The sequence below is a fragment of the Erithacus rubecula genome, assembly GCF_903797595.1.
Source record: "Erithacus rubecula genome assembly, chromosome: Z".
In the NCBI taxonomy this organism is placed as follows: Eukaryota; Metazoa; Chordata; class Aves; order Passeriformes; family Muscicapidae; genus Erithacus; species Erithacus rubecula.
In genome coordinates, this window is record NC_136661.1 from 9224760 (window position 1) to 9251498 (window position 26739).

At 36.9% G+C, this 26739-nt stretch overlaps 1 protein-coding gene across 2 annotated transcripts in view; it reads right to left on the reverse strand.

The window, feature by feature from the left end:
• Positions 1 to 407: 407 nt before the first annotated feature.
• Positions 408 to 26739, reverse strand: part of FAM169A (family with sequence similarity 169 member A) — a 37549-nt gene continuing 11217 nt past the window's right edge. Inside the window, exons 2-13 of one of the 2 annotated variants that reach the window (XM_079330033.1) lie at positions 23138 to 23275; positions 21603 to 21702; positions 20407 to 20492; positions 18921 to 19092; positions 16901 to 17080; positions 15414 to 15542; positions 11445 to 11554; positions 9082 to 9136; positions 8605 to 8740; positions 6410 to 6575; positions 5339 to 5545; positions 408 to 4594 (exon numbers count right to left, since the gene is read on the reverse strand). In XM_079330033.1, the coding sequence (XP_079186159.1) occupies positions 4061 to 4594; positions 5339 to 5545; positions 6410 to 6575; positions 8605 to 8740; positions 9082 to 9136; positions 11445 to 11554; positions 15414 to 15542; positions 16901 to 17080; positions 18921 to 19092; positions 20407 to 20492; positions 21603 to 21702; positions 23138 to 23272 (2010 nt within the window). In that variant the 5' untranslated portion in view covers positions 23273 to 23275 and the 3' untranslated portion in view covers positions 408 to 4060. The remainder of the gene's footprint in view (positions 4595 to 5338; positions 5546 to 6409; positions 6576 to 8604; positions 8741 to 9081; positions 9137 to 11444; positions 11555 to 15413; positions 15543 to 16900; positions 17081 to 18920; positions 19093 to 20406; positions 20493 to 21602; positions 21703 to 23137; positions 23276 to 26739) is intronic. The other variant, XM_079330032.1, reaches the window with a different exon arrangement.

The window sequence follows — 26739 nt, forward strand, 5'->3', positions numbered from 1 at the left end:
CTTGAAAAACTTTACTACATTTAGTGCTATAAATACACAACTTGTTGGCTGAATAACACAACTGCACTTCAGACATTTGAATGCGTGTTACAGTATTTCTGGTTGGCTTGTCTATAGCAGACTACATTCATATGTTTATGTCATCTTGCAGAACTGATATAAACAGCAGAATGCATGCCATAACATTCAGAAGAGCCTATTCTGCTGCTTTTTAAAAATTAAATCTGATGCACAAGCTAAGAAAATTTTAATTGATACAAGATTCTTAAAATTAATAATATTTGACTTTTTTAAAAGCTCCCTTGTAGCAGACATTTTGTAAAATGAAGTTTGGGTGAATTGAACTACTTTAAAATGTGCTTCCTATATAGCAGAAAGGACTCAAATATTAAAAACCAAGCAAAAAATAATCACAAAATAAACGTTTATTACTACTTCAAAACATTTCAAAAGCAGCCAAGACAGTACTGGGAAAAAAAAAAAAAGGAAAAATTAACACAGTAATAAGACTAAGGTACAATACTATGCTATAGCAATACATCTTTCATAAGATTTATAAACAGGTATCACTAGTTTAGAAAACATCTAACACATTTGTGGAAATAAATTTTAAGTGTATCCCCATAGTAATATTTTAGAACAGTCACTTAGAAGGAGGAAGCTGAAACTTAGGCCAATTTGTTGCTAATAGTGTCAATGACATTGTACATGGATCAATTTAATTACTGACATTTACAAATGAAATGGTACAAAAAAGCAGCAATAATTTGAAATAAGTTAAAGCGCTTTCAAAATAAGATGTACACATTTTCATGCGAAGGACTATGAAACAGGAGAACAGCAAACAAGAATTCTGCATTAAATTAAAATTGACCAAGAGAGAATATGGGAGAAGCAGTACAAGACAGACATTTGAACAAATACTAAATTCAAGTACAAAACCATTTACCATTTAAGTGCAAGGCTGAAGTCACAAATTAATGTTCTTTAAACTCTATTTCTACACTAAATAAAGCTCAAAAATAATACTGCTTGCTTTCACTGTACACACATAGTTCCACAGCATGTTGTAATAACATTTGGTACAAACTTGTATAAAGTTGATGTTTTAATCATTCATTGCTGGTGCAATAGGATCTTCAAAATTGTTTAAGAGTTTGATGGTAATAGTCCCCAAGGTAAAAAACTCCAGTCAATATAGTTGTCAAATATGTTCCCTTACATAAATGTCACAGAATTAATAAGGTATTGAACTACTGTTCCAGTGGGACAATCAGTACAGCAATAAAAACCATTACTTAAATTCAGTATTTTGATTTTGCTAATTTGCATTCACTGGAGAAAGATTGATGCCAAAGAAGTTGTTGTAGAAATAAAATGTGTCCTTTGGTTCAAAATACTGCTGCAATCACTGTTAGGACTGTGTCCATTTTTCAAAACTGTACTAGTTATTGGAATAGCTAGTTGTACCACAACTGCCCACATTCTGTTTGTAAAAGTCTGTTCATCAGCTGTTATCCCAGGCACCCCAGATTTACAGAGATCTTTTCAAGGGTATTCTTTTACCATGTGAATTTATGTTCAGTATTTAAAACTTACTCACTGAAATGAGGTCAGAAATTTTATTATTCTCATCAGAAACTAAAACTATTCTAATATCATAATCTCATAATATTTATGTATTTACTCTGCAAATGTCTCAAAAGAAAGATACTACTGAAATCATTCCAGCTTAGCCATGAAAAGTAAAAGCCAGGTAAGTGAAATTATCTTCTCATTAACTGTTTTCCAACCTCACCAGGAATATAAGTGATAAACATACATATCAAAAATCCACCTGTAAGTATTTGAAATTACTGGGGCTCATAAGTAAAAGAATCCTTAACTTTTTCTAAGTGGATGTATTGGTATCAATTGAAGGACTCAGAAGAATAATCTTCAGTAAAGCTTGCCCTAAAAATGGAAGATGAGTTGCAGTCTACTGTATACAACCACTATTTTAGGCCACACATCCTCAAAAATCCCCAATTCTTAGCAATGCAATAGATGTGTTTTCTAGCCATTTCTTTTTAAAAACAATTAATCTCAGCAGTAAAAGAGAAGCCATACAGAAAATAACAAAAGGTTTGTCTTATAGGCTTTATATAAAAAGCTGAGTTTTAAAACTCTTAAGGTTCACTTGAATATGTTATCACACAATCAGGAAATACCTTGGAATATTGATCAGTCACAGGGTTCATAATGAATATCTGTATGTACACTGATAAGATACTATTGCTACATGCAATAGTTCAAGAAATCAGATTTAACTCAGTAATCTCATACCCCCTGAATCTGAAGTTCAATAACATACTTTTTTTTAAACTGCTTTTTTTTTTTCCTCTAAGTTCCTCTTAACAGATAAAAAGGAGCATGGTACTTAATCACCTGAAAAAAACAGTATGAACGCATCTTACATAGTTAAAACATCTATAAATAGATAAGCTTAGTATAAGCATAAAAATCCAAAACCCAGATTCTCACATTACCTCCATAAAGGGACAAAAGTTAAGACAGCATTGCAACTATTCAAGTGAACCTTGTACCTCTGTTTCTGAGACACTGTGAAAGACTAGTTCACACATCACGCATCTTGGAAAAGGCATATGCAGGACAAAGTATGGTATAAATTCCTGTCCTCAAAATCATTATTCTTTAATTTCTGAGTTTGTAGCCCATTACAAAAGGGATTGCATTTTGTTGGAGAGAAACACATAGGCTAAGGCTAATTTAGATATATGTAACAAGTTAAATGCATGGTTTACCAAGAAAACCTCAGAAGGGAAACAAGCATTAAAAGTCTGGGTTTATTATTCCTGTCTGCATACAGCAAAGTTTGGTTGCTACTTTTAAGGAAAGTCAACAGATGGGAAGGTATCATCCCAGGAATTACACTCAAGTTAGAAAACAAAAGTGGGATCAGTAGTATTTGCAAGGTATCACCCACTAAACTCCTAAAGGCATAGAAGTTTGGCAAACAAGCATTTGCCGAAATACCCACTAATACTCACACTAATGAATATCACAACCACCTGAAATGTCAGTGCTCACAGGAGTCACACCTGGAAGACACAACATCTTAATAGCTACCTCACAGCACCAGCCCGGTATTTGGAAAACACAGAGAACCACTTCCATTCAGACCAAAACAAGATCAAGAGTAGTCATATCCTTTTCCTGTAATGCAACAAGTAATCAGCTATCCACTCAACACATGCAAGTAGTTAGGAAGGCAGTTCAAATGATTCCATACAGAGGCTTCATTCCATACACTCTGGAAACACTTGGGCTTACCAAAATGGCTGCTTTGGAAGCTACAAATAGTTTACTGTGTAGGCATCTCCTAATCTTTGCTCAAGAAATCCAATATCTGGAAGCGCTGTGGCAGACACTGCACTGCATTCTACCGACTCGGCTGTTTCAAGTGATTCTCATGAAAGACAAGGGCTGCTCACGTTGCATTGATCTACTGAGCTACACCTTCTAGTATATTCTGAGACCGAGAATGAAAAATCTTACATTCTTTTAATCTCTTAAGACTGTGGGAAGGGAACAAGAAACAACGAGGAATTTTTCTTGTTCTTCTTTTCTCCACAGTAGATAACACAAGGTCATTAAAAAAAAATATATATCTCAAGTGATGTCCAGTGACATGGAAGTCTACAGCAATTTAAGGGACCTTGACAGAGCCAGAATTTCACACTGCATTTTTCTTCCATGACTACCACCTCAAATATACAAACCATTCTCTTTGATAGCACTCATAATTGAATTTACTCAACATGTATCCTTTATGAAGGGAGGAGACTGATTATTTACTTTCTATGAAGAAGTTAAATTTCTATTTGTTAAACCTAAAAAGTAAACAAACCAAAACTTGAGGAAAGGTGATGAACCAAAGAGGAAATACAACCCAGAATTTTAAACACGTGTGTCCTGTGCCAGACATGGTGCAGTTACACCCAAATGTTTTACACAAAATAGCCTTGGTATAAATAGATAAACTATCACTATTTGATTTTTAAGCAGGCTTTCCTTTTTTCTTGGGTGGACCTTTGTAGCCTTTAGCCTTTCTTCGCAAGTTTCTCCGATCTACAATGGGTACCTCAATTTCTGCTTCCTCAGAGCTGCTGTCAGCAGCCCTCTCAGCCACTGCCTGCATGTAGTGATCCGTCTGCTCTACAGACTCTTCTGAGGGCTCTTCCAACTGGTTCTTCTGTGCTTCCTGTCCAGAAGGCTGCTGAAAAGAAACACCTTCAAGTTCAGCCATTGCCAAAGAGCTCTGACTCAAGGCAGCAGGGGCATCCTGAGAGTTGTGTCCTGCCTCCTCATTTTGATCTTCTGAAGAGGAAGGCAGTTTTTCAGGAATGGATTCTTCTGCTGCTTCAGTTACCACGGAGTTGGACAGGCCATTGTCAGAAGGCTCTTCCTTTGATGCTGAAGCAGTTGTATTTTCAGTGCCAGCCTTTTCAGGTTCTTGCTCTTCTTCAGTACCCTCCTTCTCTACTGATGCAACTTCCTCAGTCAGCATTTCTGAATCATTTTCATTTAAAACCTGTGGGGGGAGGGTGCAAAATCAAAACAAGTTAAAGGTAAAAGACACTAAACAACTACTGCCCCTAGCTTGTAACCTCAGAGGATAGTTCAGCATCCAGCAGGTTTTTAATTCTATGCACATAACTTGACACATAACTGCCTTTTTGCACAAGATTATTTTGTGACCTTCATTTCATATCCAGAGTTGCTCTCTGATTTTCAAATTGTTCAAAAGAGTTGAATAACATGAGGTACAGAAAAAGCACTCTGATATTACAAGGGAAAATATATTTCAGACAAATGCAATTATTGTTTTGCTAGCATATAATAATTTGCTTTTGCACTATAAACAAAAAAACCAGTAAAACCTGTGTTCTGAAAGCAAAGTCATTTTAGCTGTACTTAATTATTTATACACCTCATCAGGCAAGAATTGCTAGGCAAAATAACTATGTGGCTTTTCACTCCTACCAGCCAGTATTTTAGTGAGAAACAGCAGTTTCATCATTGTCAAGACAAACTGCTGCAAGCATATCTTTCTTTTGGGTATCACATGCATTTAGGTCCTACTTCTGCACATTGAACAGAAATGTTAGTGTATTATCCTTAAGGATTTACATCATCTGGCCTAATAATTGCTTCTCCCAATAATTTCATGCAATGTTAGGTGCTACTTTCTGTTACTTAACAAAAAGAAAAAAGACACTATAAGATCCATACACTCAAGTAAAAATTACTCCACATTTTGTTTCTGTTCTCTCACCTTTTCTGATTCAGTGTCTTCTGAAGGTTTTGCTGGAGCATCAAGGGTTAATGGAGCAAACATTGTTACGGGTTCTTTTCCTTGATTCTCAGACAGCAATTTTGATTCACCACTTGGAACTTCATTTACTGTTTCCCCTTCAGCCATGAGCGAGGTCTTACCAGTTTCTTCTGCTACCTCACCATTAAGAGGTTCTGATGGCATTTCCTAAAAAAAAAAAAAAAAAAATTTTTTTTAAAAAAAAATCACATTTGTAATTCAAGATTATGCCTAGCTATTGTTCCCCAGCACTAATGGATGTACATGTGATCTAAATTTGCAGCTTGATGTGAGAAGCAGAAAGCTCAGATATCAAGAATTGTGTACTCAGAAGGCAGAACTTAATGCAGATTTGCTAACTTAGCCAGAGTATTAATTTGTTGTTGCCACCTGCACTAAATATATCACCATAGCTTACAGTCAGGAACCAAGACAAGAAGTTTTTAATGCATCTCTCATTCCTGCTGCAGTCATTCCTTGAACTTAACACGTGTAAGGTCCACTATCCCATCCATCAGTAAGAACATAAAACCCTGAGGGCATTGCTAAGCACAAAGAATATTCAGAAATTTAAATTCAATTTGCTAACAAGGTAAAGATAAAAGCTAGATTTAAAGTTGCTGTTTAAATCCAACAGGCAAGTTTTAAGTGAAGAAATAAAAAGAGCCAATAAGTCACTGAAGCATATCAGCAGCTGATGTCTTAAAAAACATTTTTTTCTTCTTTAATTAGTAATACTGGGTCAGATTTTGACCTTATCCCAGTTCTCTGAAATTTCTTATTAGGAGAAATCAATGAAGAAAATTAGGATGGTAGACAAGACAGAAATTCACCTTAATGCAAGTCCTATAAGCTCTATTGTTCAAAACGTGTACACTGAAACATTCCCTGAAACTAATTCTGTATGAGCCTTAACTTCTCAGATACACTTCTTAGTGAAGTGTAAAAAATTCTAAGAGCTGAGAGTCACCATATTTAACAGAAAACTGTATCTGTATTCTGAACTTATCTGCTATTGCCCATCCAGCTCACCTCCATCTCACTCTGTTTCTCAGAGGGTGATACATGCATTTCCTCTTCTAGTACAGGCTGCTCCTCATTTTCAACAATTATTTCCTGATCCTTCTCAACAGTATCCACCTTAGGTGCTTCTACTAAGTCTTCAGAGCTTTCAGATGTTTGGGCATGAAGTTCCATCCTGTAGCAGGTATTAAGATACATCTTTTAGATTAATACATAGTTTCTGTGATCTCAGGGAAATTCTTTCATATAGTGCATGCTTGCCATATGAAAATGAATAAAGAAAACGAAATACATCTAAAAATGGCTAACTCCTCACTAGGGAAAAAAAATAACATCAGATAGGAAAATTACTTTGGGAATTATAAAATTTTATCTGTCTCACTTCCATTTTATAGGAAATGAATCTGAAATTTTTCTAAGTTTGTTATTTTAAATGTAGGAAGTAGTGATGGATTACATATACGAATGACAAAGGGTTAAGAAAAGCAGCAACTTCTTCCCCAACCCCCCCCAATCCCCACTGTAGAAACAGATTCAAATTGGAATTATGGAAGCAACTGTATTTGTATAATAATTGAAAATATAGATATTACAAAGACCATGACTGGAAAATAAGTCAAGGCTATAAACACATAATGGGGTGAAGAAGTTGCCATCAGCTAGAGATTGCATTTGCAATAGCAAATAGCTAAAGATGAAGTGCTGATGCACTGCCCCACTACTGCAGGGTGGTAACAGTAACTCAAATATTCAATTCTCATTTTTGAGATGATAAAATTTAGATGAACTGAAACTATTACGTACAAGCAAAGAAAAAAGTGAATGCAATAGATTTAGAGGAGTCTACTTTGTGATCTCATAGTAAAGGCAGTACTGGAGGTTTTATCCTACATGCTAGTCTGGAGATGATGACATTCCATATAAAAGTGCACAACAGATGACCCTATTTCAATTGTTGGTGTGCATGGAAAGAGAGTACCAAGCTGATACCCTATTCTGTTACCTTCATTTAGCATTCTGCTTAGCACTACTTTAAAAAATTCAGTATTTTTGACATTCAGTATCATATTAGCCCTCACACATAAAAACTAGTCAATTATTAGCAGTAACAGCATTTCTTAAGCTGTGGCAGCATCGAACTGTGCTCTTTTAACCTCTTGGAACCAGTTTGGGGCATGACAGTGCTGCACAGCAAGACAATATCTGTAATTCCACAGAGCAATTTAAACACAAAAAATAGGCAGTACCTAGCTGAAGGCCTCAACTGCACAAAGATAACTCCCACAACTAATACTGTTTGAAGAAACCTCATGGAAAAAACCTCAGCGATTTCCTCAAAAATAATCAAGTTATCTTCAGTTTGTCAAAAGATGCTTTGGGGATTGAAGTGGCTTTCTTTGGAAAAGAATGAGAGGGGGACATATAGATAGAGCATGATGGGATGGGCACAGTGTGTCTGTGAGGGAGGAAAGGGCTATTTATTTACTTAAAATAGATATTCTGAATGGAAAACCAGTGCAAATTATTACTCCAAGCCTTGTCCTGTAAGAACTGTTATGGTACACAAGTCACACTACTCATCACATTTACATATGATGATTGTTACACAGGTTAACATCATTTAAACTGGAAATGTTTTAGCATTCTTTTCAGGATGTTAGACCAGATATGATGGTTTAAAATACTGTCTGAGCAAAGAGTTTTCCTTTGTAGGCGTGGCTGCCTATAACACTTGTTGCTAGCTGACAAGAAGTAACCAGCTCTCCAGCTGGACTGTCAGATCATATTTTACTGCAGTATATCAACCATAACAAGAAGTCAGGAAGTGATACCTCCTCAAAGACCATACAGAGTAGTATGGATGCAAGTCCAGATATATTATCTCAAGGAACTATGCTGTGAATACAAATATTTTACTATTGTACAGATTTAGTTACAACAGGACACTCAGCCTTCCCTCTTTTTCTATTATTTCTAGTATCTGCTGAGCTTTCACAGGTAACATTTTAGTGCAACCACTCTCCAAATGATGTCTTTTCTTTCTTCCTTTCTTGCATTGGACTTTACTTATAGTAATTTTAAAATCAAGCAAGTAAAGAAGGAACAGAGGAAAAGAAACATCAGTTCAAACTATGAGACACTAATGTTGTTTGTGACTGCCCAAGCAACAAAATAAGAAATCTGTAAAAATGGGCTGCTGGTACCTGCTTTTGGATGCTTGAAGAGCATTTTCCTCATCTCGCTGAGAAGTTTCAAGTCCAGGTTCTTGTCTATTTTTATTTCGCCTCTGTTTTAAATGACTGTTTCGTGTCCAGATGGAAACAGTAGCTACATTAGGGTCTTAGGAAAATAACAAAAACAAAAAAAAGTCAAGTGAATAAATTCAGTCTAAAATCTATATATAACCTCCCCACCCAAAAGAAGTTAATGAAAGAAATTGAGTACCACCAAAAGAGCATTTCACCATGGTACATTTTTTTTCTAAATAGTACCTTTACCAAGACTCAATTTTATCTGAATTTATCTAGAAGATAGGTGAGTTGAGTCTCAGCACCTTGGAGGAAAGCATGTTTTTATATCCATTTTTACAGACGAAGGAAGTAAAATGGAAAGTTGTAAAATAGCCTGCAAAACTATTGACCTAGAGTAATTGCAATACTGATAGCCAACATTATTTTTACCTTCAGATGTGCTTGCATGGACATCTGTTGATTCTTTACCTTTTTGAGAGTCAACCTGTGGAGCAAAAGCAAAACTAATGTTATTCTAAAATTTTCTGAATTGACTAAAATATCTTCATAATCCTACCTATGGTTGCATCTTTCTAAAGCACTATTTCATTGTAATGATCCTACAAAAAAAGCAGCTACATACAATAATTATTCATTTATACCTAAGTCTTCTGTCTCAGATTTAATGTGTTTTAGAAGTTATCTTTATGTCATGGATGACTAGTTTTTCTGTGTTTTACTTCTGGCCTCAATGTAGAAGATATGATTTGAAAGTGACCTGTCACTATAAACCATAGTTACCAAGATTTTTTTCCTAACAGTTCTGTTTATAACAAGTGTCCACATAATTCAATTATAGGAACCTCTTTCTGTTTGTTTCCTCTTTCTGTATAAACTCTAAGGACTACACTGCAGTGGTTGGCAAAGTGTAATTGCCAAGTCTTATCTTTATACTTGTATCCTAATCTATAGTTTTATTTTTATCATGACATCCAACAGAATGTGGCAACCTATGTAAAAAATAAGAAAAACCAGAACTTAGTGATTCATCAGTAATGCAGATTACATGCACAGTCAGCACAAGAGACTTCTTAGGACCCTCTTCCTAGAGCTTTCTTTGTTTCCTGGTTCTCCACACCATCCCAATACTTTGATTTTTTTTTTTTCTGCAAGTTAACCGAGGATTCAGCACTTGATACAATAGAGTACAAGCTGTACATATTAAAATAAAATAATATACATTGTTTTTAATTAGTTGCTAGTAATAATATGGAACAGCAATTACCAGCATCCAGGTCCACTTTTTGCATTCTCACTTCCAATACTGTGGAAGAAGGCTGGCAAAAAGTGGCCATATCTTTATTCTGCTATTTAAAGTAGTTTCAAGTGAATATTAAATACATAATTTGTAAACTAGCAACTAATTATTCTAGAAGCAAAATGTACAAAATAGGGAGCAAAATAAGTGAAAGGTGAAAATTAAAGTTGGGGAAAGTTTTTCATGGTTTGGGGGAGGAGGAGGTACTACATTTTCTTAGGTAGTCCAACAATTTTCAAACCATTGCAGAACTGCTTATACAGATACTACAGATGCCAATTTTAGAGCTTCCAGCAGTTTTACCAAGCTATGATGAGTTGGAGCACTTTGGTACCTACTGTCTTTTCCTCTGAAAAAAGGCAAGACGCAGGACTTGACCTCTTAACTCACAGCAACAAAAATCAAAAGAACTATATCACTCTGCTATTTTCTCAAAGTGTATCCATACAGCTCTATAATCAAAATGTGTAAGTTTTCAGATAATTTTGCTGATATGATCATTACTGGAATCTATCTAAAACTCAGAGATGAGGCTAGAGACACTGTTACAAATGAAAGACAACTAAGAGTTATTGCTTCTGGTCACTGAGAAATTAAAAACATCACTACTTTTCCGTCAATTTTGCTTTGGGAAATACTGATTTCCTCAACTGGGAAAACTTGACTTGAATTCCAGATCTAAAGTTTAAATATTAATATCTGAGAGTATTGATTTAGCTGTTATTTCCTATTTTTAATTACTCATTTCCACAAAAGCATGGTCATGCCTGTAACAGAGACAGTCCTTAAAGCATGCAAGTTCACACTCATGGCATTTGGAGATATAAATGATTGTCAAGCACATTCTATATGGCTTCAGAATACAAATGAAATAAAGGAAGAGCTTCATAATATTTAATGATCCCAATATATTCATGGCCACATGTCCATGCGCAGTTGTAATCTGGTCGCTCTATCAAATACATCCAAAGAAAGCTGTAGTCTTTTTGTGTGGGCAATGCATAATTCTCCATACAAGCTTAACATTAGCAATTGTATTGAACTGTGATGTGGATATGTACCTCTAAAAACAGCCAGTCTAAAGAGTTTAATCTCAGATACAGTTGAAATACTCTCCTTTATGTAATCTGCTAGCAAATGGCTCAAATTTCAGACCCTGACAGCTGCAGCACAGACTCTACTGCATAAGGAAACCCCACCTGCCCACAAAATTAAAAAAAAAAAACAAAACAAACAAACAAAAAACCTAACAAAAAAGCCATAACCAAAAAACCAAACCAAAACCAGTAAAACCAAAACAAAAAACCACCAATCCATCTTAGTCATTAATATTATATCACTGAGAAGCATTACATCCGCACAAAGTAACAAAACCATTTATCTTTTATATACATTATGGCAAATTCACTTGTAATGATATGAGGAAAAAGAATTTCTCATAACTTTTTTCAGTAACAACACAATCAACAAAAGAGGTAAGAGACTGTGCACCTACACTTAGCTGTGTTTCAACCTCAGTCCTTGGTCCACTTGCTTCAGATACTGCAGACTGACAAAAATTATCCTCAGTTTGCAAATTCTTATTTTCTTTCTTTGAAGCCTCTGCTGTGAAGATTTGAAAGAGGCAACAGAAAAAATATTAGTACCTTTATAAAACAACTGTTTGTTCTGCTTTCAACTGGGATAGAATTATTTTTCTTCCCAGTAGCTCATACAGGGCTCTGTCTCAAATTTAGTGTGAGAACATATTGATATTTTAGTTGTGCCAAATAGGTGTTACCCTAATTCAATGACTTTTCACTTTCTTATGGTGAGTGAGCAGGTGCACAAGAAGCTGTGGAGGAGACACAGACAGGACAACTGACAAAAGGAATATTCCATACCATGTTGTTAAGACTTGTATATAAACTGGGAGAGGCTAATCACTGCAACTTGCACTGTGTATTGGGTTATCTTTTCTGGATTTGTCATCTCCCTTCTTATCATGATTATGTTATACTTCTGCTTAATTTAATTTCAATTATTAAACTGCTCCTGTCTCAATCCAGAGGTTTTACACTTCTTTCAGACTCTCCTCCCCACCCCACTAAGGGGGGAACAAGCAGATCTGTGGCACTTAGTTGTTTGTCAAGTGTGAAAGAAAGGTCTTCAAGGAACACATTCCATGTCATCCAGGCAAGTGGGCCACCATGGAGAGATAGGTGTCTGAGGGAGCTAGCTGTGTTAGAGATGATTTGTTATAAGCCAAAGAATGTGCAGTCTCATACAGATCTAGACAAAGTCCAATGCATATAGCCCACAGAGCAGATATTTGTATATATAGCACACCATCATCATGTGCCAGCTCATTGGCATTAATGATCTGGAGAGATGAAGTATCTATGGTGCATGAAGTGGTTTGCTAACTCTGGGAATACAAAGAAAATCTCTTCCTACCTGACTTGCCCCTCACTTGTGAAAAAATATGTTCAAAAAGTATGAAAAACAGCTGAAGGAGTTCCAGCAACCAAAAGAAGACAGGTTCTACTCCCCACCTGTACAGACAAGTATCTCAGCTATTAAGAGAATTCTTTTCCTCAAGAAATAGGATAAAAGACTACACATTGTGGTTTTTAAAATCCTGTGAGACTACAGAAAGGATATGAAAAGATGAGTTGGAAAATCCACCTCCACCCTAGAGGCACGGGCATGTGAACTGCAAAGAAAAACAATCATAAATGTGGATTCTTGGAAAATTGCTGTTCCAGTCTCCAGTAGGCAATTCCCCAGACAGAGTGGAATGGCTAATCTTGCTCCTGATTCTATGATAAAGAACTCTAATCCTTTTTCACAAGAAGTGGGTGGAGAATTTTATATCCAGTGCTAGACAGCCCTGTGTACCAATAATGGGTGAAGATGACCAGTAAAGTTCACTGGAATGTGATGATTCAGTGGCCTAGAATGGAAAATCCACAAGAATATAAGGCTCTAGCAGACATTAGTGCACAGTGTGCCATAATGCCACCATACTATAGAGGGGAAGAACTCTTTTGTAGCTCTGGAGTGACAGGGTGATCCCAACAGCTGACTATATTGGAGACTGAGATTAGCCTGACTGGGAAAGAGTGGCAAAAGCATGCCTCTGTGACTGGCCCAGAGACTCTGTGTATCTTGGCACAGACTCTTTCAAAAGAGGATATTTGAAAGACCCAAATGGGTATCACTGGGTTTTCACTACAGCTGCCTTGGAAACAGGAGAAATTAGGCATCTGTCTGCCTGGCATTTTCTCTCAGAGGACCCTTCTCTTGTGGGGCTGTTGAAGTGACATACAGTGGCCAGACACTACCACAATGGTGCACCAGCAGAAAAACTGCACCAACTAGATTGCCCAGGAATCTTGAAAGTGATCAAGGACTGCCCTGGGAAGATTTTGGAATATGACTACAGGAGAAGTTGACCTGTTCATTCACTGTGTAATAAATTACCAGAAAATGAGAAGTATGCCTTATTTACTGATTGTTCTGCCACATTGTAGGAAAGGATCAGAGATTGAATCTCCTACAACAAGTTGCTGAAGGAAAAGGTGAATCAAAGGAGTTTGCAGAGGTGAAAGCCATCCAGCTGGCTTTATACATTCCTGAATGAAAAAAATGTCTGATATTTCAGTTCTGTACTGACTCATGTAGTGCCAGATGCTCTGTGGGGTGGTTGCAGTGATGGAAGAAGAGCAACTGGCAGCAAAAAGGTATGGCCATCTAAGTTGCCACATTGTCACAAGATACTGCTATCTAGGTGGAGAACCTGGCTGTGAAAGTACCTTACACAGATTGATGCACCCAAGAAATGGGCTACAGAGGAACATCAGAACAACCAGAAAGGGCATCAGGCTGCTAAGATTGAAGTCACTCAGGTGGATCAATATAAAGGAAAATCATTTCTAGCTTGGTGCATCCATGACACCTCAGAGAATCAAGGATGACATGCAAATTATAGGTGGACACATGATCCAGGGATGGACTCAACCACAGGCACAATTGCAGAGATTATCCATGAATGTGAAACATGCACTGCAATTAAACAGGCCAAGTGGCTAAAGCTTCTCTAGTATGGAGAATGACGACTGAAATAGAAGTATGGAGAGACTGGGCAGATAGACCATATCACATTTCTCCAAAACTCCACAGAAAATGTCATAAAAGTGGAAGCAACCATTAAAGAGGAGAGAACATAGCATGAACTCCATCCACCACCAGGAACAGTGGGCCTTAAGAAGGAAACTTTAAGAAGATGACAGTGTGCCAGAAATTCCAGAATGAGAGTGGGATTAATTTCCTAAACAACATCATAGACAACTGGGACAAAGACCATGGCATTGAGTGGGAATATCACACTCTGTCATGTACCCAGCCTCCAGAAAAGTGAAATGATAACAGACTGTTACCCATTTATCCTGGAGCAGTGGATGGCTGGACCTTCAAACACTGACACACATTTAGCTAAAGTCACCAGTTAAGTAAACACTAAGGAATCTGACTGTCGTTCTGACAAGTCACACTCCAAACTTATACATGTGGTAGAAAGGGATAAATTTCCTGTAGTGTACATAAATACACAGGGGGAAACAGTCTGGGTTATTACTGCTTCAGGAAAAGGCAAAATAATTTGTGGAACTGAATTTGATCAGGTATCTGGGTCCACTTATCAGGTAATGCAGGATGATGGGGAAGTCACTGTGTTCCTTATGAAGATATAATTTTGAGTGAGAGTAGACAAATTAAATTGTGAGATGTTAATTGCTGAATAAAACTTTACACTGCCTCTTTCATGGTTATATGCCCATCACTGAACTGAGTACCTCACAGCATCTGCTTTCACCCTTTTGAATTTGGGGATCTGAACCCAATTACCACTCAATTGCCATATTAAGTGTATTACCATAAAAATCACCAATGAAGAATTAACGTTGTGAAACCAAACAAGTGCAGTGGTGACAGAAGCAGAACTGGCTCCAGCGTGCAACAATCCAACTTCCACACCACAGAACATCGTGTTTAGTATATAAACTGGGGACAGTTGGCTAGAAGGGGCTGCTTGGGGATTGGCTCAGCATCTATCAGCTGATAGTGAGCAACTGCACTCTGCACCACTTCTGTCTTTGGTTTTATTTCTCTGGTTTTGTCTCCCTTTTCATTATATTTACTATATTTTATCTTATTTTAATTATTAAACTGTTCTCATCTCAACCCACAGGTTCTACTTTTTTTTCCAGACTCCCCATCCCAGCGAGGGTGAACAAGCAGCTGCATGGTACATAGCTGCCAGCTGGGGTTATAACATGACATCATTCCAAATATGATCTCACAAGTCTCAGGACAAATAGAAATCTCTGTGCTAGTTTCTACACTGTTCATTAGAAGTCACTTTTCTAGAGTATTTGTTCAACTTTGTTACAAAGTGTCAGAAAACAACCAAAAGCATCCATACCTGCAAGTCCGAGACCTTCACTTTGCACTAAAGACACAACAGACTTTCTCTGGAACCAATCTCCTGCTCCCTCCACTTGCCACAAAAGATTTTTATCCCCAGGGTACTTCTCGAAATACTGCTTACAAGCTGAGCAAACACAAGAAAAAACACTATATTATTTTTAAAGTTTACCTGAAACCAAATTATTTTGCAATCTACCATCACACACAAACAACAGAAAGAACAGTCGAATAAAACAAACAAGTTATAAATTGAAACAACTGAAATAAACAATATTGCTTTACCCTATACATCCTTCTTAATTAATCCTTTCTTAATATATATCATTAAATACTTTCCATTGTTATCTTAAGCTCCAAACAAAGATTAATGGGATTTTATTCTTTTCCTGGTACCCACTTGAGATTTTTGCAACTTCACTAGTCACTGCTCCTGCCAACTACATGATACAACTCAGGACAGAAGGATTCTTAAGCAGAGGATGTAGTCAAGTGCTTTTTGTCACCTCACGCTGCAGTAGGCACATGTGACACTCTCTGGGAGTGTTAGCATGTTACCATCAAATGGTTAATCACTGTTCACTTCCAGAATATTTTCCGTGCTCTTTTCTCTCCATACCTGTCTCAAATATACAGGTGAAGAGGTATGCATGCTTTGACATTATTCTTTGGTAATTGCTAGAAAAACTACCATTTTTCACCTGTTTCACTACTGGTCCACAGCTTCAGAGCACAAGATGCCCACTATGTCATTTCTTGACTAAAGAAATTAATTAGTCATTAAATTCTGTTGAAATAATTTTCCTGTTAGAAGCCTAACAAATCAGGTCTTATTAGATCCAGTGAACAGACCGTGGTGCTTGGAAAAGCATAAATTTTCTACTGGTTAAGGAGGCCAGATGAAAACATTCATAGAAGGAACTGTGGCAAATGGCCTAAGAAGGAACATGCCTTAAGAAACAGGGCAAAATAAATGTTCTTCTTGTCTGAACACAGTCCCAAGAATATAATTTCCAGAACCCATATAATTTCCTACATTACATAGTTCTCTTGTGGTGTGCCTTCTGATATGCAAGTTGAAGCAGAGCTTAGGATGTCCTGTTCACCAGAAGTTCAGAGAAAGCATGAATTAAACAATCTTGTGAGATTTAGGTGTGAGCAAGAAAAAGGAAGATATACATTAGACCTCACACAAAAACACCTCAGCCGATTCTACAGGCTTGGCAGGGGAAATGGGACAGTGATAAACTTGACAGCAGCAGAAAGCCAACAGAATTCAAACAATCTAATTTTACATAGAGGATTAAACATTGAATCAGGAACTACTACATCTTAAACAGATTAGTATTTTTAGCCTTCACAAAAGTGCAGAAAATTTAATGTAGAACTTGAGGATGAGGCCACAAACATGGAACTTGACAATACTCATTTGGACATGTAAAGAAACCACAAAGAAGATCAGAAGAAAAAAATTAAAGAGCTTGCCTGAGTAGAGTAAGGGTGACAGTGGATATCGTAGGCCAAGAGGCTCCTCTGTAAAGGAATCCACAAAGTCTTCCAACATAATTAGCCCACAGTCTTTCCCACGATGTTTCTTTCTAACAAACATTGTGTCTAGCACTGGCAACTTATACTTCTGATAAAGAGGATAGCTACCAACACTTCCTGAAATAATCAGAGGGAAAAAATATCCATCAGTATGGGTGACATAACTGACGTGCTGCAGCATGGATTTTAGCATATTTAAATAAAGACTTTTATAAGTTGTAAAAATTCCAAACTATATAACAGTAAGTAAAAGTAAATGAAGTTATAAAAATAATTTATGACTTTATGAAAAAGAAATAATTTCTATTAGTCATTTATTAACTTTTTTGAGCAAGCATCATAAGGTTGCCAAGATACATCAATACAATAATGTAACAGGAAAAGTCTGTAGTATCAGAAAAGAATAGACAAGACAAAGAGGAAAGGCTCACTTTGAAATCTCACTATATGGCTCCGTACAAAAACTACAGTAAAAATGAAGTCAAAAGATGGAGGAGGGAATAGGAGAAAACAAAATTATTTAATTACACTTTTATGCTGATAATATGACTTCTCAGCACAAATTCAGTTCTTGCTTAAAGACTGAAACAATGATTCCAATGTTTTAAATGCAGACAAAAAAAAAAAAAACCTGCTAGAGTATTTTACACTGAAATTCTCCCATGAACAACTTATTATCCAAAATTAAACACACATGGAACAGATGGTCACAACACACAGGTACTTCAATATCAGAGGATTATCCATAGGTAGCTATGAACTCAGAGGTGAGAAAGGGATGGCATATAATGGCATTAAGACAGTCCATTAATTGCCAATTCCTTTTCAGGCCCTTCAGTGAATCTGTGAACTATAAGACACAAAAGTTGGCTACATAACCCAGTTAGTCTTTGCAACCTTATATTTTTATTTTTAGGATGCTTGAACATACTTATTTTAGGGCCACAAAAACAGAGGACTGAAGCACCTCTCGTGTGAGGAAAGGTGAAGAAAGCTGGGGTTGTTCAGCCTGGAAAAGAGAAGGCTTTGGAGTGACCTAATTGTGTCCTATCAGCACCTGAAAAGAGTCTAGAAGGGAGCTGGAGAGGGACTTTTTACAAGGTCATGTAGTGACAGGACAAGGGGCAGTGGCCTTAAGCCAGAGGAGGGTAAATTTAGACTGGATACTAGGAAGAAATTCTTTCCTGCGAGAGTGGCGACAGGTTGCATAATGAAGATGTGAATGTCCCATCCTTGAAAGAGAATGTTCAATCTGTGTTCAAACTGTGGAGCTGTGAATGTCCCATCCTGTGTTCACACAAGGCTGGATGGGGTCCTGGTCTAGCAGAAGAGGCCTCTGCCTATGGCAGTGGATTGAAACTAGAGGGTCTTTAATGGTCCAATCTCACCAAAATCATATTATTTTCATTTTTTAAAGCAAGGAAAGCTTGAGCAGAGAGGTTACATTACTTGTCTCTTTTAGATGTTTTACATCTTTGAGATGTTTTATGTCTCTTGGTCTGAAGAGTTCCACCACTCTTCAAAACATCTGTTTATAGAGTGGTCTTCTCCACATAGTCTACTCATTTGGAGAATACAACACACACAAACATGGATGAAATTTTGAAAAGGTTTTGAAAGAAAACCTTTGGGTTTTGCTAACTCAAGACAAGCACAGCCCAATCCAATTGTAAACAATTGTTCTAGAGAAGAAAAACAAAATATCTGTAGGGTATGTAAAATTTCTTATGGTTTTAAATACCTTTTGTAAATATGAAGAAATCTAAGAACTAACATTGCTAAAGCATGTAAGTATTTTAGCTATAGATTTTCAAAGCCACTTGACTGCTTATGACTTCAGGAAAACACCAACTAAATTAGGCCTGCAAGACTTATAAAGCCTACTGATGCAATATTCTTCAAACAAGCAACCTCCTCCCCTTTACCACCCACATCCCACAATCCTCAAATGTTCTACCTGTAGGCTTAACGGAATAGAACCCAATAGCCTCTCCTTTTTTCCACATGATCTTAGCATAGTGGTTGCTACCATGGCAGAGAAATGGGGTCTCATTTTTTTCCATTTCTTGCGTTCGATAGATAATTCTATTCAGAACATAGAGAACAACTCTCTCTCCAATCGACTTCACCTGAGGGAACACAGAAAAAACATACCAGAAGACTGGTCAGATTAGTTAATACCCATACATGAGAGACCTTGTTTAACACAGCTGCAGACAGATTTCAAGGGAAGGCTGTAAGGGCTAAAGCAAGGTGACTCTGAGGTTTGTTAAGGCATAAGGTGCTCAGAAGCCATTGCAACAGGTTATGTACAAATTACAACCATAGAGGATATTCCATGTCTTCAGTGTCGCCCCCAGTCCAATGTATAAAATCTAGGAGAAGGGCAGTGGGGCAACAATATTATGATCTAACTCAAAACTATTTTTGTACTTAAACATTCACAAACGCAATAGCAGTACATCAGACTCAGAACTCCCAGGCTAGCAGGTAACTGGAGTCTTACAAAGGAGAAGTGATGAGCCTCAGGGTGGCAGGACTTGGCACACTCAATCACTTCTGATAGAGTGGCAGGCAACAGGACATGATGCAGTGAAAAAACTTCTTACAACAGTTTCTGTGGTGTGAAATAAGGAATTCATTATCCTTTTCTCTGTCCTACCGGGATCTTTTTATATGAGAAATTTGAGTTCACTACTAAGCTACTTATTGTGAAGGAAGGAGGAGCCATGATCTCTCCCAATGCTTAGTCTCAGCTACCTCCCTTGTAAAAGATTCAGCCTTCCTGATTTTCCTACCACTAAGAAATATGTGGAAAGACAGGCTAAACTGTCTACAGACAATATTAAAAATTGCAGAAATCAAAGATGAATGCCCATGGAACAGATGCCATGAGCAGATATAAATTACACCCCTGGAAAAACAGATTTCCAGTTTTTGAAAATTCATTGCTACACAGGGTTAATTAACGGTAACAAAGGTCATCCATGAGCAACAAAGCAGACACTAGGCAACTTACTTTTCTAAACCTCATGTATTGCCACTGCAAGTCATCAGCTCCAACTTGCTCCTGTCAAACAAGCTCCTGACTATTTTTGGTTTACTGGTCCCGTGATAAGATCAATAGGTACTGCTATGGTACAATGCACTATTCTACCAAGATGCTTCAACACAACCAGGTCACAATATTCTGAAGAGTAAAGAAAAAATGATAACACAGCTAACATCTAAGTTGCCTACATATTAAGGTGCTGTACAGAGATAGTGTCTAGAGCAAGAATTATCTTCACATTGAGGTTCCTTCTTGCACCTATTCCTTGCTCCCTTGCAGCAGCCCTCTCATTTCTAAATGAGATTAAAACATGTAATATCTTCCATACTATCTATTTGCCATTATCTTGAAGTATAGAATTAATTGCTAGGTGAATGTTGGAGCGCTTTACCTGATGAAGCCCCTGTCTAGCAGGGACAGATGTTCTCACAATGTCATCAATTGACCACCACTGGTCAGCAAGATACAGGGCTACAGCTTGAAAGAAACAAGGGAAATAAAAAGTTAGTGATTCTCACCATTCAAAAAGAAACATATTCATTAAAGTTGCTAAATACTCAGGAATAACAATGTAGTAGTCACATTAGAAATCTTTTTTATGGCACTATATTAATGTAGCTCCTACTACCCTAGCAGAATCAATAGGGCACTGTACATCCAAATGAAATGTTCCATAGTCCAAAACCTTTTTTTATAACAGAAAACAGTAGGAGGTTTTTGTTTATTTATTTGGGTTTAGGGTTTTTTTTTTTTTTTTGAGGTATGGTATACAGGAACTATTTTTCAGACATAAGCACTGTCCTTCTAATGTCTGTGTTGGATGTGCTCTAACATCTCCTTTCACTAAAAACTGCCTGTCAAGATAAGTCTCACTCATGCATCTATTTTACTATTGGGTGGATAATGGATATTGATGATGAAACTGTGCAAGTTTTAGGAAGTTAGATGAATGTAAAAAGGTTGATAGCCATGTGAGCAGCAGTTAGGAAGAGTGTGATCTATAGGCATTTGTGGCATACTTGGAAATCATATACATGGCATTAAATGGAAGAAGGAAATGTGGAGAACTGGAATGGGAGGAAGAAGGAAGGAAGGGAGGGAAGAGAAAACCCACAAAAACAGTCATCTCAGCCAGAGCTATACTAGGACTTCAAGCTAAGCACAAATTTACACATGACACTGATCAATCACTGTTAATAAAGAGCATTTAAATTCATGGGCAAATTAATGGATTCTGAGAATATTAAATAAATATCTGTTGGAGAGGTGAAGCATACATAAAGAGATCAAGAAATACATGTTGTACTATGGTCTAGGCAAGCACCAGATAATTTTGTTACATATCTTTTGAATTCAATGGGTCCAGTTATGATCTGATTGGTGTGCAAAGTTCTAGCACATGTATATATAAATCCACAACCAAAAATAATACGTATGTGTATGTATGTGAACAAAAAGACAGAACAACAAATGTATAATGGAAAAATTGTGGGCTACAGTAGCATGAAATGAGCAAGGGCCTGGTTACATGCATTTTTCACCAAAAAAAAAAAAGGCTATACAGAGATAAAAAACTTAAAATTAAACCTGTGAATAAGTCCCATGGTGCAAACAGGGCAAGAACTTTGTGCGTCTCATCTTCACCATAAAGAGGAACCAAGCTCACAGATGCCAAGCTAATAGGAACCTGAAATGAGAATGTACAATAATTCAGTAGACTCCTGCTAAAACAACAGTAGTAAAATACGCAGAGAACGTTTATCAAGGTAAACAAGAAGAATATTGAAAATCAAGTCATTAACAGCTAACTGTAAAAGACAAGCATCAGGCCTCAGTCCTTTCTTTAGAGACAAACTATATGCAAAGAGCTCAGACTCTCATGGTGTGACAGATTTAGCTACACTAATTTGTACATCTCTCTTCTGCCAACAGTTTGCATTTATGTGCACAAGTGAAGTAAAGGTGTGCAAGGAGCCAGCATTATGTTCACTTCAACAGTCTAACTGTGCAAGCTGTCAAGGCCCACAGAAGAATGAGGAAGTCAATCAAGCACTGAAACAAACTGGCAAAGCAAAACTGTGTTCCTTAACAAATTCTAAAGTGCTACAGTGGGAAGGCAAATTCAAGAGGGTTTTGTTCCCAGAAGTTACACACGTTAGAAATTTTGAAGTTGTCTACTTGATTTTCCTCCCCAGAAAAAACATGAGAAGGGCCAAATAATCTTTTTTTAAGGATTCAAGTACCTTTGTGGAAATGTATTTTGATACTTCAATTCCCATGCTTCCATTATTATATTAACGTATAAAAAACTTGACAGACATGTGTAGCGTGGTAGACAGACTTGCTTAACAAATTTAAGATGCTATTGCCACAAATGAGGATGCTAATACAAGCAAACATTTAAGCAGACGGCACTTGCAGAAATGCAGGAAAGTAGTCAAGACTGGTTCTGCCAAAGAATCCATGGCACAGACCTTTAGATCCCACAGAAAATCCTCTCAGCTCACTTTTTTTATTAAAGCCATAAACTGTTGGTTTTATTGGTACTAGTTCTAATATAAGCATTCACCTGGACAGAACCAACACTGACCAACTCGTCACGGAAAGGATTAGTGTTTAAAACATAAAATGTCACAGTTATTTTCTAACAGAGCTCGATAACAGCACAGAATATTTCAGATAAAGAAAAAAGAGCCACTTTTGAAATTAGTGAAGTTTATTAATCAAAACTTGAATCCAAACATGAAGAAAACTGAAGGACTGAGGAACAAAAAGAGCCAGTTAGCTTAAGTAAATCATGAATCCCTCAGTGATTATAGGTTTTTGAGAATGCATGAGGTTTGATTTATCAGTTGAAAATTTAAGGTATAATCAGATTGGGTTTTTAAAAATTGGTCAATATATACAGATCCATTGCCTAGAAGCAGCACACAGTAACTGAAACCCAGATTCAAACCCAGTTACAGAGTGAAAAAAGTAGTGTTTAAGACACAAATTCTGAATTTGGAAAATATAAAAGCATTGATAAAGTAATTCTGAAATTCAATAGGACTGGATATCTTAAATCTTAGATGTATAAGGATATTAAGAACACCAGTACTACTGTATTTACTGGTTTTTACCTTGCGGTGGTCTGGCAGAGAAAAGAATTCAGGAAACAATGGATTCTTCCACCGAAGCCGAAAGAGGCAGATCTCTGCTGAGTTCTCCAACTCCTCATGACTGTAGCTGTTTAATATATCCACAGGGAATGACATGCTCTTGAGAAATAAAGCAACATTATTAGGTTAGGTAGTTTGAGACATACAAGGCACATGCAAATAAGACTGTTGAACACCTACACTCTGTTTTTCACTACAGTGCTCTATATCCATGACAGAAAAGATAAATGCTCCAGTATCTAAGATGAATTAGGATGGTGACCAATAACACCCACTTTTACACTTCTATAAAAGAATCAAATCTGTGCTCATAAGCAGAAAAGAATGAGTTAGCCTGTAGATCCCCCTAGAGCTAGTTGTGGCAGCTTTCCAGGATACAAGCCCCGTGTTTGCTGCACAAGTACATGCTGCTTTGAGGTGGCAGACTTAATTCTATCCCCCTCTGAAATGGTATTTTTTATGTCACCAGTCAAGTTATAACTGGGTGATAAACAAAAAGTAAACCACCCAGATGATAACAAGATGGATTTAATTTGAGACTTTGCATTTAAGACCATCTCTGAAGAAACCAAAACATTGTTCAAGATTTTTCTCAACAACTAGCCAGTTAGTGTGCTTTGGTTGTTTCCAAAAGTATTTCAGCTGTGAACAGAAACTTACACAAGTTTACTAAAAACAAGAGCCCACAACAGATTAAAAAGAGACTTTAAGGAGGTGACGAGACAAGACTAGAACACTGAAGCCATGAGCCACAAGTTCATGAGAACCTACTCTGGTGCTCTGGAGGAGCACAGGGACCTTATTCTGTCTTGCTCAGTTCCTATGAACCTATCACACAAGTTTCTGAACACAAAACTTTTCATAATAATTTTATGATTCCTAGTTTTCACTATGGAGTCTTATTTTTCAGTTTTATTTTAAATCTTAGTGTGCAATGATTTTTCCCCTCTGTCTTCAGTCCCCTCTATTTAATACACCATTTGTTATTCTACTGACACGGGTATATTAAGTGCAGAACAACATTTTGTTCTGACTCAATCAGTAGAAATTAAAATTATGCATTTTGAAAGCTTTTAAACAGCAATAATATGCTACTACTAAGTTGACTGGAGAGAAGAGGCTGCTCCTTCTACAGAAGATTTTTTTTCCTTGTTAAAATTGAACTTGGACATGACTTCATTGGCATCTACAACTGCTGCCTTTAACATTGCTGCTTGATAGAAACACTAATGTTTTCCATGAATGCTATTGTATACACACCTTCCTCGGAGCCATTTTCTCTCAAATTCAGGTAATTCCTTCCCCTCAGTTGGTTTTTGTATTTTCTCCTGCCTTTCCCTCTAGTCTCTCACATTTCTCCTACAATTGCACACTGACCCTATCAGATACTTAGCTGCATCTCTTAATTCTCCACCTGTTTTCTTCCTGTCTTTCAGGGCTGCCCTTTGCCCTTGCTAACATCAATTCCTTTGGCTCCTCCTGTTTGCAGACAAACTGATTTCCAGAGCCAAAGGTGAGAGGTGTGTGCTTTTGAATGCATCAGCAACGCACAGCAGACAGAGGAGCTGCTGTCAGGGGTGAAATTCATCCACCACCAGCCTCCTTATCTCTAGCAGATACAGCTTGCCTGCACACACTACAGGTCTCAAACACACCAGCAACACTGCACAGACTATGCTGACCTAAGCACATTGCAAGACTAAGCAAGAAGTATAAGATCAGATGACACTACTTCTACAAGAGGATGAGGCTTTGCCACCTGGTTAAAAGCAATAGGCAAGGTAAATTCTGCTGTAAAAGAATTGAAAAGGAAATGTATGTGAAAACCACAAAAATTCATTTTCTCTATGTAGGCAGAAAGGGTAACTCCTCTCCATTATTAAAGAAATACCTAAGTGCTTAGATAACTTTGCTATTAACAAAGAAATTGAGCTGAGGTTTCATTATTACATGACAGACAAACAAGCCATAAGCTATAACTTTAAGCCTCTAGGTAATAATTCCTGACATTTTTTGGAATAAAATAATGAAGTACCAAAGCAGAAAACATGCAATAAGAAATCCAGTAGATAATCTGAGTTCCAACCACTACACCACTATGAAAACAAAAGCAACAACTATATCTTTGCTTAAAAGCAAAAAGAGCTAATTAAAGCACTCATTAAATTACCCTCAAAAATCACTCACATCTTTTCTGTTTGCTATTTGGGCTAATTTCTCATGGCACACTTTGATTTTACTTGTTCACAACTCCCACTAGTCACTTTTGACTTTATCTTTCACAGAAGGAGAACATACTACGCAAAAGAAAATATTACAGAGAAATTTTCAAGACGAAACCAAGGAAAATCTACTCAGCACCCCTTCTAAATAACATTTATCCTTTTTTTACCATGTAACACATTAGACACGTAAAGTTCCAAGCTCTCATACGCTGGTGTGATGTATTTTGTCTCTGTGCTGAAGACTTCAGAAAAAGTTCACATTTAAGTTCACTACATCCCTGAAGAAATCAGTAACTGTTCACAAAGTTATTAAGTTATAATAAAAGCATTAGACCATGATGAAAGAAGAATGTTCCATGCCAATCTGCAGCAGAACATAAAGAAGTAGTTCACAACACAAAATGCAAGAATCTCAAATTTGAAATGCAAAATAAGCTACCAAAGATAAATTACTTCCAACAGTAATGAATTAATACATGTCCCTTATTAAAATACAGTTGGTTTGACAGTATCTTAAAGTAAAAATATAGATGGTTCCACATCTAGCCAGTCTCAAGACAGGAGAAAAAAAGGACTGGAGAAAACAGCTTTTCAATTTTTCTTGACATGAAGATGATTTTACTGCAGAGGCAGTAGGAACAGCACAGGTCTCTGCCATGCAGTCCCTTATGCCCATTTTTGCTGCTCTAAACCCTCATGCACTGCACAACTGTAGAACTGTCAGGTCAAATCTTCGTCACACATTGCATGGCCATGCTCTGCTCATGAGTAACCATTCCAATTGCTTAGCACACAGTCAGGCTGACTGAGCACATGCAGTGTAGCCCTGAGCAACCAAACTCATCATGACCATTTGTACATAAAACCATATTAGAAGAGTGTGTTCGGAGAGGAGTGAAGAAAATTAATGTTATTTTTCAAATGAGGCAACTTGAGCATTTCATTTTTCAAGTGAATGAGAATAAATCTTACACTAAAAAGCATATCATTTCACAAAACATTAATGGTTTTGTGTAATAAAATCACATGAACGATATTTGCTTTAATGTGGAATTGTATGACTTTCTCCCTTGTCAGCATTATGCAAGCTTTTACACGAGAAATAGCACGTCCTTTTTTAGGAACAGCTGCAGCACCAGAGGGTAACAGATCAATTCATGGAATGCCAACAAAAAACACATTTAACAGGATGAGTGAACACATCCTTGTACAACACAGGCACTTCTTTATTCACAAAATTTTTATTACTATTAGCATTAAGGTTAAGAAAAAACACTGAATAAATGAGCAACATTGGAAATCAGTTTAATTCTAGATTATATCTACAACTCCTATTTC